The sequence below is a fragment of the Talpa occidentalis genome, unplaced genomic scaffold (assembly GCF_014898055.3).
Source record: "Talpa occidentalis isolate TD23 unplaced genomic scaffold, MPIMG_talOcc4v2.1 talOcc4.2, whole genome shotgun sequence".
NCBI lineage: Eukaryota > Metazoa > Chordata > Mammalia > Eulipotyphla > Talpidae > Talpa > Talpa occidentalis.
The window spans coordinates 126,372,519-126,391,859 of record NW_023602073.1 but is presented as its reverse complement, the minus strand read 5'-3'; the positions used below and the strand labels follow the sequence as shown (position 1 = coordinate 126,391,859).

Genomic DNA, 19,341 nt, shown 5'->3' with positions numbered 1-19,341 from the left:
AAATGTGCACAAGTCACCCAATGCCAGACCACCCTCTCTCATGGCCAAGACTAGGAGTTTGCCTGACTACAAATGTTATTTCCCTTCCCTGCCCTGTTTAAGCATTTCAGGGACAATGATGAGCCTTGAGCTTCAGGCTTTAAAAAGTGCTGAGTCATTCTTCAGAGTAAGTTACTCACTAAGAAAGAATAGGATTCAGTATCTTGTTTCTATTCTATTGCTTCCACTCCTGGACCCCTCATCTCACAGAGGACTGAGAAAATGTCAATATTTATAATTTCCAAGATGCATGAAAAACTGGACTAGGCTTGAGCAAAACAGACATGAACATGTCTTCATATACTTATAGCCTAGTGGAATGGAAAGGAAGGGGGTGGGGAAAGCAGTAAAAAGAACAGAACAGAAACAGAAACACCAAACTTAAGGCAAATTCAGTGTGATAAGTATTGACAAGGAAAAGTGAGAGCCAGTAACCGAGGGAAATGAGCTGTTTGGGAGACCAGAAAGGACTTCCCGAAGGACATGATGTCTGAACTGAGATCTGGAGGCAGAGTAAGAGCTAACTGCATACCAGCACGGTGGATCAAAAGAGGGAGAGAACGTTTCAGGCCCAAACCAAAAGCTCAGCTTAGGGAGGACATGTTGGGAACATCCTGAGAAAGAAGCCCAGATGTTGTCCATGTCTCTGGTCTCCCAAACACTTTCCAAGCCAGACATACACTTGCAGAGCAGAAATCTGACCATTGACCCTGTCAATGTGGCTTGGGAATGATTCCTAATATGACTCTGCAGACAAATTATCTATAAGGCTTTAAAAAATATAGACATCTGGGTTCCATTAGACCTGCTAAATCAGAATTTCTTAAGTCTAAGCCAGAAAAATAAGCATTACCTAGAAACTTGTAAGAAATGCACATTCTTAGCCCTGTCCTTGACCTATTGAATCAGAGACTCTGAAGGTGGGTTTTAGTGAATTGCTTAGGAATCCTTGCTTTAGAGGGAAGACTGAAGGCAAATGTTCCCTGTGAGATTCTGGCTACAGAGACATGTCTGGAAAGCTCTGCTTCAAGCCCTTCTGGATTGGCCTGGCTTCTCTTCTGCCTTCTTTTCTACCCAGTCTTGATCATTCCTCAACCTGAACTCTATATGCCATCTAAGCACAGTTCTTGACCATTCTCCAAATAGTGCAGATTGCCTTTTCTCCATTGCATAAGCTTCTTTATCTGTCTGTCCACCCACTCACCTAGCAATTCCTAATGCCATCTCCATCCCCTTCCATCACCCATTCCCCTAATCCTTAGACCTAAGTCTCAACTTAAAGGCACCTCTTACAGGAAGGCTTCTGTGGTCTCCTAATGTAAGACAATGTAAGACAATGCTTTCTGTTTTTCTGTTATTACACTTTTTACTCTACATTAAAATTACTTGGGCCTCTAAGACTAAAATCTAGGTCTGTACACACCCTCCACCCTCCCAGGGTAGATATCTGATCTTTTCTGTGTTTGAAACAGTAGATGCTCCACAGATATTTGGGGAATGAAAGCCAAAAGTGAATGTTAAAGACAGAAAAAAAAATGTTTAAGGAAGAATTATCAGCCAGATATGCATAAGCCACTATCAGTTCTTTTCTAGAACCTATGAGGAATGTGAAATAGTGTTGTGGAAAGAGCAGAGTATAGTGAAAATATCCAATTTGGGGATTTAGAAAATCTAGATTCATGAGTCAGCAGGTTTACTCAATAGCTATGACTTTGGGAAAATATTTTTATTTCTCTGACTCTGTTTCCCTAGTTATAATTTAGGGGTTGTAATTTTATAGGATTATCACAAGGTTATTGTAATTCTAAATGGAAGGTAAATAGGTTATTTATTTACTGTGACGTGAAAGTAATTTCAAGTCCAGGAGTGACAGACAAATAAAGATTTTATTGTTTGTAGAGGATTATCCAATCTCCTTGAAGATTAAGTGCCCTGTTTTGTTATATTACAGTTTTTATGGAAACGAGCCCTCAAAGATCGCTTCAAATATGTCCGAAGACCCATAGAAGATGATGAGCAAGTGATGAGAAATAAGTGTAAATTTGGACACCGAAGAGGTCAGACAAGGAAATCTCTCGCTGATACAAGATTGGAGGAAATTAAAATTGTCCACATAAAAGTAAGTTTAAAACTCTAATTTTTCTGACAACTTATTGATAGATTGATAAGAAAAAATAATGGCATCTAAAATCATTAAAACAAATTTGCAAATTTGACTTGTGATCCAAAACCAAGAAAATCGTATTTTCCATAACTAATAAAGTGAATGAGATTATTTCCAAATGAAGGCTTTTAAACACAGTTTGAGCAGAGTAGATTGTGGAACTTCCTAGGTTTGTTCTTTCACAACCTTCCAAAACCAGGAGGAATCGTCAAACTGTGCATAACTTTGAATAACTTTTTCTTCTCACTTCTAAAATGCATCCTATGTTCTTGCTATTCTTTATGGAATCCCCTGCCCTCCTTATTCTTGGGGATATTGTCTTGGTGCCCAGAGTTCCTGTTTGTCAGCCTGGTGTAAGGTCAGGCAGGGGGCCTCTCACCAAGGGCAAAAGTCCTGATATGAGGAACATACTGGAAAACCAGCATCTGCTGTGAACAGCAGGCAGATATTAGCATAGAGATAATATGCTTAGACTGACAGGAACAATGGAGCCCCCCAGGCAATAGCCCCTGGTTACTCCACCCTAGTTTACATTTGTAATTGCATTAATTGCATCACCCAGGCAAGTACACTCCCTGTATACTTGCCCCACCTTTGTATTCAATGCTAATAAATATGAGACTGCCTTTGCATGGGGGCTGCACATTACTTTCTGTGTAGCCCCTGTAGGCTTCTCACCGCTCCACCTGGACTTTGAGAAAATCTTTCCCTCACCCCTCATCCCGCCTGCATGGTTGCCAACACTGCTGCCCACAAGGCCACAGTTCTTATTGCTACAAATGTCTGTCATGCTTACATTGTCCGGGATAGGTAGCGTCCAGCCTCAAGTTTTCATGGAGGAAGGTCGTCCACATTCTTTTTTTTTTTTTAAAGATTTATTTATTTATGCATACAAGAATTGGGGTACAGGCCAGAGGTGTGGGGGGAGGGGTGAGAGGATTCACCAGAGACAGAGTGGGGAGCAGAACAGGCAGATCTACTGAAATAACACTGCCGAGGGGAGCAGCAGGCTCAGGAGAGGTCTGCTGAGCCATCTGGGTTGCTCCCTGGCTGGTCAGGGGATCGAACTCGTGCTGCAGAGGCTTCAGATAGCTTCATAGGTTGCGTCTTAACCCCTTGCGCCCCAGGAAGGCCCTTATCCACATTCTTGAAACAAAACTATCCTGCCCTTTTTTGCCCAGAAGGTGTCCCACACCAACCCAGAGGGGACCATGAGGAACTGCAGGCTGAGAGCCCAAGAGGGTATAGAGACCCTCCCTCAGCAACAGGTTTGCTGCATATATTGTCCACCTGGGTCCTCATCTTGTTATAGAGCAGCCCAGATTGAACGGGTTGCCTGGCTGTGGGTCCTCACCCGCATGCTTACAAGGGACTTATGAATACTCCACTACAGGCACACACAAAAGGTTAATAAAAGGTTTATTTACAAGGGAAAAGGAAATAAGGGAAATGTACAACTCAGGGAGAAAATAGGGAAATAAAGTCTTTAATGCTTCCTACCCGATCCGCCGACCTGGAAACCCAAAATCACTCTCCCAGCTGGCCGGACGCTGCTAGCTAGTGGAGAGCCAAAATGGGGGACCCCTCCAAAGCCCACGTGTCTGCCTTTATACAAACTTGGCTGCTTAACCCCACCCTCAGGTCCCAGCCACCTTCCCTTTGGTGGTGATGGGATTTGGAGTTCCCAGTGTCTTTGGCTTTGGCCTGGGGTGGGGGTGGAGTCCACAAAGCCTGTGTGGAATTAGCTTTAGGACATCCTTTTCCCCCTAACAATCTCAGCTCCTATACATGTTCCTCAACTACCTCAGAGTGTTCAAATATCGTCAGAAACAAAAATACACCCTCCTAGTGAAAATAGATTGAACAGTTTAAGCAGGAGTATCCAAATTAGCAAAATAGAAGCCAAATCTCATGTCCCCCCACTTCTTTTCCCTATCAACCCAATAGAATGCAGTATATTCAGTCCCCCTATATTCACGGGGCTATGCTCTAAGACATCCAGTGGATGTCTGAAATCACCAGAGGTGCTGAATCCTGTATATACTATGTTTTTCTCTATACACACATACTTAGGACAAAGCTTAATAAATTAGATACCATAAAAGATTTACAATAATAAGTAATAATAAAATAAAAAATTATAACAATATACTGTAATAAAGGTTATGTGAATTTATGTGAACCTCTTGATCTTATTGTATGTATTATTTCTGGACTTTGGTTGACCTCAGTTATTGTATGTAATATTTTTGGCTCTCAGAAAATGAAACCATGGATAAGTGGGGACTACTCTACATAAATCTTCACCACAAACATTAATGTTGGTGAATGTAAATATGCTATTTTCATAGTGTAGATATGCTATTTTCTTTTTCAGCTGGTGTATTTATCGAATGTTAATAGAACAACCTATTTATTAACTTCAATTTTACTCACTCCGGGGGACAAGAATATTTTAAAACATATTTTGTAAACCATTTACAAAAATCTCAGCATCATACATAGACAAAAATTTTATGATGAAGGCTTATATTTGAAATAGGTTATTATAATTTTAAATGGAATTCCATATGATAGGTCAATTAAGATAATATAATTCTGTGTTTTCTCTTTGATGAAAAAATAAGACAGATGAAAGTTACCTAAATTTAGTGGTGTAACTTTTTAGAAATTTTGCAAAATTCCAATTATGAACTAAAAGTGTGATAAGGTAGAATTAGATCCATTCAAAGTATCTCTTATACACCTAAAATAAAAAGTCACTTTATAAAGAAACATTGTGCATACATTTTCTCAAAATATTTGATTTTCACTATGCTAAAAATAGTTTGTTAATAAGTACAAATTTTTCAAATTCAGTTTTTCCTCTTTTCCTGTGATACATGTCTCATCAAAATTCATTGGAATGCATAAATGATATAATTGGAAAATTACCCACTGTCCACAATATTCATACTCAAGGGAAATCCATAGGGTCAGAGAATACACCTGGGACAAAGCTCAATGGTCTCTGTTTATATGCCATCATTGAACTAGTTTGTATGCTCACCTTTCTGTTCTTTCTCAAAACCACCTATTCTTTTAACTACATCCTACATGACTTTTTCCTCTTGGTTCCCCAGGTATACTTGAAACCTAAAATGAAGTCTACCCAAAGCTCATGCAGGGGTCTTTGCTACAAAGAGAAAAGGAAGTTGAAGGTACCAGGGCCCAAGATGAGTTAAATTGCAACAGAATTTAGTTATGATCAGCCTACAAGCTGGGGCAAAAAGAGATTATAAAGTGGTCATTGTTCACACTAGTGAGACAGCAGTTTTCCTGGCAAACAAATATAATAGGCAAAGATTTGCCTTTCTCCCCCTTATAGTTGGTGTTGCAAATTGCTGAGTCTTTCAAAAACCAGCATCCTTGCTTACAACATAGTGTTCTATAAAGCTTTTAGATTTTAAAGAAGAGACATTTTGCACTAGAATATTACAGAATCAGTGCGTTTTTGTATTTGTACTCTCCATCATGACTAAGTAAAAGTAAAATCACTAAGTAGAATGGAGAGACAAATACAGAGAATATATTACTTATCTCATGAAATTTTATACTTCAGATGAATTGCCTAAATTATCTCTAAGCACCATTTTGAACTTCTGATAGCTTCTTTTTAATGTCTTTAAAATTTCTGAATGTCAGATATTTAGATTAGGATACATGTTGGTAAACATCACATCTTATACAATTTCTTGATTGGTCACAATATTTCCATAACATAGGAAAATGTTATTTGTTGTGCCTCAGAGATGGAAATGCTGATGTAGGCAGGAAGCTAGGAAAAAGAGCTTTGTCTTTCTGCCAGAAAAGGGAAGGGGTTTGGCTAAACTGGAGGAAGATTTTGGGAATGTATAAAGGAGGGCAAGAGACTTTCCTATGTTTCTGTTTTTCCTTTGGTGGCTGGGTGGAATAACTAAAGATTTGAAGGTAAATGACTCAATGAAGGAAGATGGATTTCTCAGTCCTCTTGTTATAGGACAGGGAGAGGGGTAGCCCAAGCCCCGCAAACCTGCCTATTCTAAATGGGTTCTGCCATCCGCCGCATCAACACAAAACATATGAGACTTTAATGGGAAGGAACTTTAATAAAACTAGGAAACAATACAGGTAAGGCAAAGAGTCTAGTTTCTAAATGAAGCACCCAAAGTTACCCGTCCCCTCGTGGGTAAAAGTCCATCCATATGGGATCGGCCCAGAACAAGGCCCCAAAGCCCGCCACAAGTCTAAAGCATCTTCCAGTGGGGACCCACAGAAAAGGGTCACAAACAACTGGACAAGCCCGGAAGGAAAAGAGCAAAATCAACATCAAGATAAAAGCTGCCATTGTCACCTCCCCACGGGTCTCACCCACATCTGTGTCACCCAGTCCACGACCAAAAGACAAGCGCAGTTTCTTCACGTGTCTCTAGGCTCCACGCGCCTCCTCCAGGTCTCCAGCCTCCATCCTGCTTCCTTCCTCAGTCTCTTCTGCTTCTTCTCTTCCTGCTCAGCTCCACCCTCCCTTGGGTGGGGCAGGGAACCTCCCCCTTTCCTGGGGACCACCCTGTTACACTCTCATATGAATTTCTGCAGATATCCAGGCAACTGCAGGATGTGTATGGGTCTGAGCAAAGCCCACCCTACGATCTTTTGTCACTAACGCTCCTCCTACCCCAATCTTCTAGGCCACTTACACTCTGAAGTATCAGTAGCACCAAAGCGCGCACCTCCGTATCAGTATAACTGTGTTCCTCATCTCTCAGTACTAAAAGATTTATGACCAAGGTATATGGGTGGCTCTATATTTCAGAATCCCAGACTATGTTCCCAAAGCAAATCCTACAAAATGAAAGAACACAGTCCTGTTTGGCAATGTTTAAAAAAATCCCTTTCCAACCTTACAACCTCATGTTGGTCGTGCAGCCAAATGCGGCAGCTGTGCTATTACTTATGCATCTGACTTTTGCTTTTAGGTCCAAATACTTTGTAGCCCAGTGAATCAATAAATCTGTTTCCTTTGCATAACTGTCTTTTACTGTATTTCATTGTGTATTTATAAACAGAGATATAATTAGAGTCTCAAAACAGTTGACTTAACAGAGCAATTTCATAAATTGCTGACATTATCCTTTTAAATGATGAAAGCACTGGTTTTAACAGCTTTGGGGAATTGTATGAAAATACATTGCAGTGTAGTGGAATTGTACTTTGCACTGTAGTGCTTTTTATAAAAATCCCCAGGTGTTAATTAAAGTTGAATGGATGAAACTTCTCAGTTCATAAGACATTATTCTCATTGCCTGTGCCAGGCTTGTCGCTGGTTTCAGCCACTGCTTTTTTTTTTTTTTTTTTTAAAGATTTATTTATTTATTTATACAAGCACTGGGTACAGTCAGAGGCGCTGGAGGGTGAGAGAATTCACCAGAGCCAGAGCGGAGGTAGAACAGGCAGAGTGATGAAGTACACTGCTGAGGGGAGCAGTGGGTGGCAGGAGGGGTCTACACACCATGTGGGACCCTCGTGGGGGCCTGGGATCAAACTGCCGCTACAGAACGTGCGGGCAGCTTTGCAACCCAGCGCTCAACCGCTGCGCCACCGGGGAGGCCCTCAGCCATTGCTTTTTGTCCCATTCCTATTTGCCCTGCTTCCTACCTGTGCCATTGAATAACCCTTCTGCTGTGTTTCATATGCATTTTTTGTTTATTTTCAAGTGTTACAACCTGTGTACTGTCACTTTAATGTAAATGGTATTCTGTACTGCATCCTTATTTCCCTTTAATCACTGACAGTTGCAAGACTCATTCATGCTACTATATATATATCTAGCCCATGATTGTAATGATTTTTCGGTATTCCTTGCCTCAAGTTCTTCTCTGGTGCATTGCAAATTTTATTGCAGAGAACACTATCATATATGTCTGGTTATACATCTACCTGTACATGTCTGTTTGCATACACAGAAGTGGAACTGATGGGGCCGAATACATGCCTGCACGTAATTTGACCAATTACCCTTTAGAACGTCTCTGTTAGTCTCGCTTCCACCACAGTGCATATCTCTGTGTTCCTGCCAACCCTTGGCATTTTCCAGCCTTCGAAGTTTTGCCAAGCCTAATAGGTATAAAGTGTAATCTCATTCTTGTTGTGATTTGCTTCTCCCTGGATAATTAATGAGTCTGAGCATCTCTTTACATGTTTGTTAGCCTTTTGAGTTTCTTATTCTAGAAAATTAGCTCTTTAGAGCCATTGCCCATTTTTAAAATGAGTTGGCAGCTTTTTCTTATTAGTTTGTAGGACGCAGTCCTTCCCATGTCACAAGTCACAAAGATATTCTCCTACTCCTGCTATTAAGTTTATAGTTTAAACTTTCATGTTTATGCCATTAAGTCATCTGGAGTTCATCTCTGCTTGTGTTATTATTAAGTAGGGATCTCCATATAATTAACTGCTTTCTAAGCACCAATTAAGAAATAATTCGGTCTTTTCTTACTGGTTTATGGTATCGCTTTTATTGTATATTATGTTCTTACATAGACATGGGTATATTCTGGGCACTATCTCTTATTCCACTGATCTATTCATATACCATTGCTATGTTGCTTTTGATTACTTATATATTACTTAATATCACTTACTTAGTTCTTGATATAGAGACATTTGCCAGTGGAAGGTATGCAGCTTCAGGGAAGTCCCTCAGCAGAAAGGATTCTGTCCTCATTTTTGTAGAGTAAGGTGGTCCTTTTCTGAGGTACCAGACCCTGAGACTCCTTTAAACTCCTTCTCATAGGAGAACTAGAGCCTGGCCTTGAAGTGCTGATTTTGGTGGGAGGGCTGGGCCAAAGGAGCACCTACTGCCCAAGGAGCACCAGGATCAGCTCTGTCTTGCTCTAACAGAGGATCTGCTGTGACAGCCTGGAGGTGACACAGGTCCTGTCATGCTGACCTGGGGGCGAGGGTATGTGGCTGGTGGCATCTGGTCCTCAGGGGCACTGGAACCTGGATCTTCTCGTTATCACAGTCTGATGCTTTTCTTTTTAGGAATCTTATTTCATCCAGAGGGTTCATTTGTGGTCCTCTTTGGTCTCTGCAAATGCCCCATTTAAAACATCAGCTAGAAGGAATTTTACTCAGTGAAATAAGTCAGAAGGAAAAAGAAAAATATCGGATGGTTTCACTTATAGCAGGGAATATAGGGGAACCAAATAAGACATCAGTGTAAAAAAAGAATAATAGTACAAAGCACAACAAAGCAAAAACAGACAATTATAAATCAGAGACATCCTGCAGGGGAGGAGGAGGGAGAGGGATGAGAGGGAGGGAGGGAGGAGCACAGGGGACTGAGGTGATGGTGCACGGGTGCATTGGGGAAGGAAACTCTATGGGGACTACACCTGAGGGGGGAAGCAAATATTGGTTAGAAGTGAACAATGATGTAAAAAATAAATTAAAAAAATAAATAAAACATCAGAATGTAAATGTGCTTTCAAAATGCTTAATGCTTTTTCATTAATGTATGCATTTTCTTTTTAAGTTATTGAAATTTCTTTCAGTCAGTAGAGCCTTCAGCCACTTATCATAAATTTTTCGTTCATAGGATATAAGCTGATTTTGAGAATAGATTGTTCTTTCAAAATTTTCTGAAAAGTATTTGGCTTGTATTCTACAGCTGTCCAGCTCTTCACATTTATGACTGATCTTTTTCCCCTACTTTGGAAATACTAGCCTCTGTCTTTATAGGGAAAATTCACTCTAAATTGGATATTTGATGAAAATTCATTGTGCTCCTTTTCTTGAAGGAGCGCAAGAAGGATTTTGAAGTATCCTCAGTAACATTTGTTTCTCTCTGTTTCTTTTTCTAGTTGCTATAAAGTGTTCTTAGTTTTGAGGTTTTCGATGTGGTTTTTAAGTGCATAGATAATTTTATCTTTATATCAGTCCACCTAGTCTATATTTTGTTTGCGTTAAGTTTTTTTTTTAAAGATTTATTTATTTATGCATACAAGAACTGGGGTACAGGCCAGAGATGCAGGGGGTGAGAGGATTCACCAGAGACAGAGTGGGGAGCAGAACAGGCCGACTGACTGAAATGCACTGCTGAGAGGAGCAACAGGTAAGTCAGGAGAGGTCTACTGTGCCATGTGGGTTGCTCCCTGTCTGGCCGAGAATTGAACTCGTGCTGCAGAGGCTGTGGATTGCTTCATAGTGAGGTGCTTAACTCCTTGCGCCACCAGGAAGGCCCTGCTTTTTTTGAAGTTTTAATTAAATAGCTTACTCATATCAATCAAATTTTCCAAACTCCTATTGTTATAATCTCAGAGTCCTTTGTTTTATGGTGCGATCTAAGAAGACCCCTTTTGTCCTCAGCTTCCTTTTCCACAGCTTCAGTTACCCATTTGCATTCTGATGTTTTATTTCTTATTTAATATTTATTGTTGCTTATCTCTTTCGGTGCTTAATTTATGAATTAATCTTTATCATAGAATATATGAAATGAAATACACGTCAATGAAAACAATAAGTATATATAGAGTTCAAAGCTATCTGTAGTTTCAGGCATTCACTGGGGATCTTGAAATGTGGCCCTTACAGATTAGTATAAACTGTTCTATTTGTTATATTGAATTCCAGTTTCCAATAATCCATGTGATCTTCAGTATCAACAATTCTAGTTTTTCTTGTCTTGCTTATGATTAGGACACTTGTTTAGTGTCTTAATCACTACTGAAAACGGAATATTGAAATCTTCAACTATTATTGGATTGCCTATTTTTCTCTTCAGTTCTGTCAGTGCTTGTGACTTAAATTTGGGGAGTCAATTGTTAGGTGTGTGTAAGTTTATAATTTTTATCTTCCTGATGAATTGGTTCTCTTTCATTATAAAATATCCTCCTTTGTCTCTAAGAATAATTTTTCTCTTAGGGTTTATTTTGTTTGGTGTTAGCATAGCATAGTCTTTTTATCTCTTGGTTACTGTTTGCATGGTACATTTCTCCCCACATTTTTACTTTCAACCTATTTGTATCTTTGAATAGAAAATGTGTATCTTGTAGAAAGTGTATGTAGTTGGATGGTTTTAAAAATCCATTCTGCCCATTACTTATTGTAGTTACCAATAAGGTAGGATTTATTTCTACCATTTTGCTATGTTTTCTATTTTTTTTTTTGCATTTTATTCTTCTATTACTGCCTTCTTTTGTGTTAAGTAGATATTTTGTATGTGGCAATTTCTCTTATTGTTTCATTTTGTATGTATATTTTCATTTATTTCCTTAGTGATTGTTTTGGGGATTACAATTAACATCTTCATTTTAATACTTTAGTTTGGATTAATACCTATTTTACAGTAGCATACAAAAACTTTGCCTCTCTATAATTCCAACCCTATTTTTTGTTATTGCACTGTTATTGTCACATAAATGACAATTTATACATTTGGTGCATATCAACAGATTTATTTTTATTGCTTTGTATAATTATATTTTAAATAAGACATGAGAAAGAGTTGCAAACAAAAAATACATTTATACTGTCTTTTATGTATACCTAAGTAATGACATTACCAGAGCTCTTGATTCTTTTCATGTGGATTTGAGTTACAGTCTAATATTCTTTCATTTTTGGCAAAACTGATTTGCTAATAACCAATTCTTCCAATTTTATTCATCTGGGAATGTCTTACAAAATCTTCATATTGGAAGGATGTTTTACTGGATAAAGACTTCATTTAGGAAATTAGTTTTTGGTGTCTGGTGTCTCAGTTAATGAGGCTGTGGTTGTAGCTAACAGAAAACCATCTGAGACTGAACAACACTATCAGGAGCTTTCATGTAATAGACAACACAAGGTAGATGGATGTGAGTATTGCTGCTGTTCACTGCTCTAACCAGTTTATCTCCTCCAGAAATACAACCAGCAGGACTGTACTTCTCCAGCCCCCTGAAGTTATGGTGACATGACTGACTTTGACCAATGAAATGTGAACAGAAGTGCACACATGGATGATTTCACCTGCAACACCCTGCTTTCCCCCTTTTCTTTACAGTGATATTTGGCTGCATTTTAGGTGGTGGAGCCAATGTTCCTGGGCAAGGAGGTTGAGGAGCTGGTTCCCAAGATGGACATTCATATCAGTGATAAATAAAACTTTGCTACTTTAAGGTCTGGAGTTATTAAGTACTGCTTCACAATTATGTAACCTGAGTAATATCTGGAGCTCCAGGAACAGTAATTCAGGCTTTGGGTTAACATTTCTGATACACCTCTCCTTGACCTGGCTTCATGCAGCAATGGAAGCATTTTTGAGGATCTGGCTGATCTTGTGATCCTCCTCAGGGATTTCACAGTCTGTGTCCTATTACTATATCTAGGGTGGGAAGGTCCATGAAACATTTCCATTGTTATAATAGAAATTTTAAAATTTAGGAAAATACTACTTCAAGTAAGAATATCTGGGTTTCATTTTTACAACAAACTCATTTGGTGATTCTTTTTTTTTAAGATTTATTTTAATTTATTTATGCATACAAGAACTGTGGTGCAAGCCAGAAGTGTGTGGGGTGTGTGTGTGTGAGAGGATTCACTGGAGACAGAGTGGGGAGCAGAACAGGCAGATTGACTGAAATACACTGCTGAGGGGAGCAGCAGGTGAGACAGGAGAGGTCTGCTGTGCCATGTGGGTTAACTCCCTGGTCAGGGATCGAACTCATGCTGCAGTGGCTGCCAACAGCTTGATAGTGCTGAGACTTAAACCCTTTCACCACCAAGGAGACCCCATCATTTGGAGATTTTTTTTCCAGACCTTAACATTTGGAGTAGGTTGTATCCATTGTGACCTAAGTTTTAAGAACATTTCTCGGAGTCTGAAACATGGAGGAAACAAAACTTGTATTTTGCCCAATTCTCATGTGAAATATCCTGGGGATGTTGTGGCAGTTGCTTTTGAGAGGTTAACTTGTACTTTTTAAAAAATATATACAAGATGTCTAGGATAGTGTCTTAGGGATTTAGTAAATGATTGTAGGGTGTCCTTGAACTCAGAGGCCTCCAAATATTTGCTAAATGTATTAATTAGTTAACTGCCAGGTGTTTAAATACTAAAACTACTCTTGTGATTCATTTCTCTCTAAAATATTTTCTTTGTTTACTTACTGGATATATAACTTTGGAAGTCATGAAGCAGTCTTGTATGGTAGCTTTCTTTGGTTTGGCAAAAATGTGGAATGAAAAGCTATGCAGAAACTGCCTAGCCAGACAAATGCTAAGAATATCTACCGAGTTCTTTTGGATTTCCTTTATGGATTTACTGTTTGTTTCTTACTGCACCTGACACATAATGGTTTATTATGCAAATACTACTCGTTTTTCTAGCCTTTTTCACAGTTGTTTTTATGGTGCAAAACTGAACAAGACAGCAAAAGCTGAAGAAAAAAAAAAGTTGAAGAAAAAGGTTGACAGTTCATGGCTTTCTGAGTATGGTAAATCTTCTGCCATCAGTAGGTGGCAATGTTGCTAATACTGTGAAGTTTTACAAGTCATCTGTGCGCTTGGAAACATGGGTAGATTTGCAGCAGTTTTCCTGCTGATTAACTGAGGCACCGGACTGAATGTTAAGAGAAGAGATTTGTGCAAGTTACATAAAGAAGCATCATTTGCAAATGCAATTTCATGATAATAGAAGTGAAAATGGGGATGACTGGAATTTGGGATAAAGAAAATCCTGGCGTCTAACACAACTCTGTCCAATAGAATATATAATACGGATCACAAAGACATTTTAAATGTTCTAGTAGCCATCTTTTTTTTTTTAAAAAGAAGCAGATGGAATTATAATGTTAATGGTATATTTTATTTAATCCAATATAGTCCACAATCTTATATTATACTGCCTTTTTTTGTTGTTTATAAGAAGTCTTTGAAATTGAGTGTTTTGGGCACATCTCAGTCAGGACTTGCCACATTTCTAGTGCTCAGTGGCCATATGTGGCAAGTGGCTACTATAAGTAATGACTCAGATAAATACAGCTTTAGAGGAGTCACAGGGTAAAAGAAACGGTGCTCTGTGAAGAACGCCATAATGAGCTGGCAGCTCTACAACTTATTTCTTGTTTTCAGAGTCAGTTTCCAGACTATAAACACAGGACCTTTACATACTACTGTTAATGTAGGTTTGTGGGGTTTTTTTGCTGTCAGTTATTTCCTTCCTTGTTTTTCTTTTTGAAGTTTAATAAAATTTATTTATTTACATCTATTTTACATCGTTCATTTTTTGTACAATGTTTGCTTTCTCCTCTCAGGTGTAGTCCCCATAGAATTCCCACCAGCAGTTCACCTGTGCATCATCACCATAGTGCTCTTCCCGTCCCCTGTTTTGATCCCTCTCCACCCCCTCCACTGAAGAATGTTTCTGATTTATAGTTGCCTGTTAATTTTTTTTGTTATTATATTTTCACTCTGATCCCATATTTTGTTCCCCTATATTCTTCATTTAAGTGAAGCCATCTGATATTTTTCTTTTTCCTTCTGACTTACGAGAACAAAATTATATTTAATAGAAGTCAAGGTGAATTTTTATTCATCTCTGGGGGACAAAATGATAAGCTACATTTTATACTTTGTTGTATCTTACAATTACAAAAGCAGTCTCAATAAATATTCTGTTAAGATCTAATATAAAAGTATTATCTTTGTTTTCAAGCCAACTGATAAAAGTATTATCTTTGTTTTCAAGCCAGCTTAGACTGAAAGTTGGCTGGAGCCAAGCTCTCAGCTCTCTCACCCAACTTTCGTTGGGTGGTCACTGTGTGCAGAAGTAGAGCCCCATCTTAGGTCAGGGGCACTGGCATGTGAAGGAGGCATGGCATAAGTTTGTTATCCAGTTGTTGGGATCTAACCCAGGTTAATGTTCTGATTAAGTTGTGCTGATTTCTATGAAGTCACAAATCCCATTGGTGATTCTTACACTTCCCTTAAATTTATCCATTCCTTGGCCATCTATTCCCTGCTTCATGACTTCTTCTTTCCAGTATTTTTTGAGTATGTTCTCCCTGTTCATCTTTACTTCCTAAAACAGACACACACACACACACACACACACATAGTGGTTGATTCTGCTGCTACTGTTCTGTGTCTCTCATTCGCCCATGTCCTCATCTCAATGTGTACTGCTCAGAAACCAGCCTTTCAGTACAAGGCCATTCATCTCATTGGGGAAGTATTTGGCTACCCCAAGATAGGAACCCCCCAACACATCGCTATATTTGTGCTTGGGAAAGACACTTTCCTTTTGAGAGGGGACTCTCAAACAACAAAGGGGACTGGCTTGAGCCAGGGGACTGGCTCAACAACAAAGTGAGAGGCATGGATCAGATGATTTCTAAATTCTTTCCAGCTCTAAGAATATAGAAATTATTAAAAAGGTGAGAATTTTAAATTCTGATAGTCATTAAAAATTATTCCTGGGCCTCCCCTGGTGGCATAGGCGGGAGCTCAGCACTGTGAGGCTGTCCACAGCCTCTGCAGTGTGGGTTTGATCCCGATCTCGGCAGGCGAGAATCCCACATGGCCCAGCAAACCTCTCCTGTCTAGTCCGCTGCTCCCCTCAGCAGTGTGTTTCATCAGAATGCCTGTTCTGCTCCCTGCTCTGTCTCTGGTGAATCCTCTCACCCTCCCGTGCATCTGAACTGTACCTTGGTTCTTGTATGTATGAATAAATAAATTTTTTAAAAAAGTATTCCTTCTGAAAAGAACTGTAATCTGGGATACAATCCAGTAATATTATGTTAGTACCATCAAGTAAAAGCTCCCTAAAAACTCTACATGACATTTCATGAAGTGCTTGTGAGGTTTGGGGGAGCAGTATATCATGTGTATAATAGTCTATAATGTTGATATCAGCAATTGCAGAACTATATTTCAGTAAAAAGAAAGAGGTTCAAATCATTTTTTTTTCCTTTACTATTTAAAATTTAGGTTTTTACTTTATTTAAAAATTATCATATCTTTGGGCCTCCCTGGTGGTACAAAAGGTTAAACACAGCACTGTGAAGCTATCTGCAGCCTCTGCAGCACAAGTTTAATCCCCGACTGGCCAGGGAGTTACCCACATGGCACAGCAGACCTCTCCTGTCTCGCCCACTGCTCCCCTTAGCAGTGTATTTCAATCAGTCTTCCTGTTCTGTTCCCCACCCTGTCTCTGGTGAATCCTCTTACCCCCTGCACTTCCAGCCTGTACCCCAGTTCTTTTTTTTTTGTGGGACCCTTGCCGGCGGCCAGGGAATGAACTGGTTTAGCCCAGCGCTCAACCGCTGAGCCACCAGGGGAGGCCCTGTACCCCAGTTCTTATATGCATAAATAAATAAATGTTTAAAAAATTATTATACCTTTGAGACTGATAAAATGTATGTAGCATGTATAATTTATAAGAAAAAATAAATGTTGTGAGTCACTATTCAGCTTTAAAATGGGAACACAGCCCATACTGTTGTGTCCAGTGATGTTTTCCACCCCCTTCCCAGCATTCCAAAATTACGGTCTCCACTTTGAATTTTATGATAATCACATATGCATGATTCCATGTTTTGTTGTGCTTGTTTTTGAAGTTGACATAATGATAAAAAAAAACTATATATGTTATTTATGATATCTTTTTTTTTCACTCAATATAATGTCTCTGGGATTTCATTCAGTCCGTCAATTTAGGCTGTCTAGTTCATTAACTTTTATATTGGCTTAAAAATCTATTGTGACAGCAAAATACAGCTTATTTGTATGCTGCACCAGTCATTCATGTGCGTGTGCGTGTGTGTGTGTGTCTTTGCGCACATGCGCGTGCCTATATACAGCATTTTCAAGGATATACACTTAGGAGGAATTCTTGGCACTTGGGTATATAAATATTCAACTTTATAAAACAGTAGTAATATTTTCCTAGGGGATTGTAGCCATTTAAACTCACTGAGTAGTACTTGTTATTATCTCCAATTATTGTGAGTAAAACAGTACCTTGTTTGGTCCTAATTTTCAATTTAATTATGTATGAGTTTTATCATCTTTTCATGTTTATGAAGCATTCAGCTTTCCTTTTCTGTAAAATGCTAGGTTCTGTCTTTTGTATATTTTTTTCTGAGGTTGTCTTTTCCTTATTTGTTCGTAAGAATTCTATATATATTCTGTATTCTGGTCCTTGACAAATTGTTGATATATCACTGTAAATATTTTTGCCCATTTTGTTCCATGTTTTTATGGCACCATGTTTCTTAATGGTGTCTTTGCACAAAGAGAAGCTTGTAATTTTAATTTATCAGTCATTTCCCTTATATTTAGTCCTTTTGGAACAATCGTCTCCTACCTTAAAATGATAAGAAATATCATTACATTAAAAAAAATGTAAATGTCTGTTTAACGTTTAAGCTCCTAAACCTAGTGAAATTATTTCTGCATAAGATGTGCCATTTTCCCCATTTGTCCCAGATAGTTATAACTCCTGTGCATTTTATAAAGTAGTTCTTACTTTTCCAGGGATCTGTGATATTGTCTCTACAGTCTTCATACTCTTATATAGAAGGTCTACTGTGTTCCACTAGTAAAGTTATCTGTTCTTTCATGGATACCAAATTTTCTATTTACATAGCTGTAAAATGTCTTAATATTTTCCCATTACAAGTACATTAATTTGAGATTTCTCTTAATCATATCACCTATGAATAATGACAATTTTCTTCCCATCATTCCAATTTGCACCTTTTATTTCTTTTATCTTACTACCCTGGATAGGATCATCAGCAAAACTCTAAATAAGAGTGTAATAGACCATCTTTATCTTGTTTTTAATTGAAGGATAATTATTTTAAAATTTCAGCATTAAAAACTATGTCAGCTCAGATTTTGGTAGATAATTTTACAAGTTTTAAAAAATTCTCTTATTTTGACATAATTTTTTAATCATAAGGAGATACTGAATTTATAAAGTGCCTTTTTTCTACATTATTTGAAATGATCTTTTTTTTTCTATATCAGTAGTTAAATGCAGGGTATGATATTTATATGTATATAGATAATCTAGGCAAATTAGAGAAGTGTTAACATGCACATTGTTTAAAAGTTTTTTTGTTCCAAATCTTTTCCAAAAGGTGGCCTCCAAATTCTGACTTCGGTATGAAATTATGTGAAATGTAGTGGATAAATCAACCATACTTACTTGACTATAGTTTGCTTTCTAGCGTTAAATCATAGGTGCATTTTTGTAGCAGTGGAATAAACTCAAGTTAGTTCCTTGTTTCTAATATTTGCAACTTTGTTCATGAATGAGATTGGCCTGCCATTTTCCTCTTTTATACTGCTCTTCCAGGTTTGAGGATCAAGTTCACAGAGGCTTCATAGAATGTGTTGGAGAGTATTCATTTTTCTTTCCCCTTGTGACTCCCTGAAGGAGTTTGCATAATTTTGGAACACTCTAAAAATTAGTAGAAATTTTCTATAAAACCTTCAGGCCTTAGCATTTTCATGGTGGAAAGACTTTTGTCTTCTAGTTAAATTTATGTAAGATTATAGGAACTTCTTTTTAGATGGTTCTATTTTTCTAAGATTTTGTTCATTTGATCTGCATCTTGCTAGTGATCCTATCTGCACAGATAGCAGATCTACATCAAGTGCTTGGAAAGCCTTGATGTAGGAGCATTCCTGACTCCCAATGATCTTTCTCTTCTTTTTAAGATAGCATCTGTTCACGCTCCCTCCAGGTAGAGTTTGTCAACTTGTTAATGAAAGTGCAGTTCAGCTGAGTATCCTTTCAACTAATTTTGCTAGGAAGATTGCTTTCTTCTAGCTTTAAAATCAATTGTCTTCTATTTTTTAATTATATGCAGGATATTTCTTTGCCATCCACCCCTACCCAATATACCCAAATGTATAGTAAATATTATTGACATTTGATGATTTAGCATCCTAAAATACCTACTTAATATTTTTAATTTGGATTAAATGACATGGCTCCGTAGATCACAAAAGGCAGTTAAAAATGAAATACATAAATAATAATTACAACAATTCCTTAATTTAAAACTCTAGCTTTTCCTAATATTTTATCTTTTAAAATTTAAATAAGCAAAAATAAACAACAT

At 38.1% G+C, this 19,341-nt stretch overlaps 1 protein-coding gene across 1 annotated transcript in view; it reads left to right on the top strand.

Moving 5' to 3' along the window:
• The window catches only part of SAMD3 (sterile alpha motif domain containing 3), a 53,617-nt gene that overhangs the window by 25,545 nt on the left and 8,731 nt on the right, over positions 1–19,341 (top strand). The window contains exon 6 of the mRNA XM_037520377.2: positions 1,991–2,158. Coding sequence (XP_037376274.1) covers positions 1,991–2,158 — 168 coding nt within the window. The remainder of the gene's footprint in view (positions 1–1,990; positions 2,159–19,341) is intronic.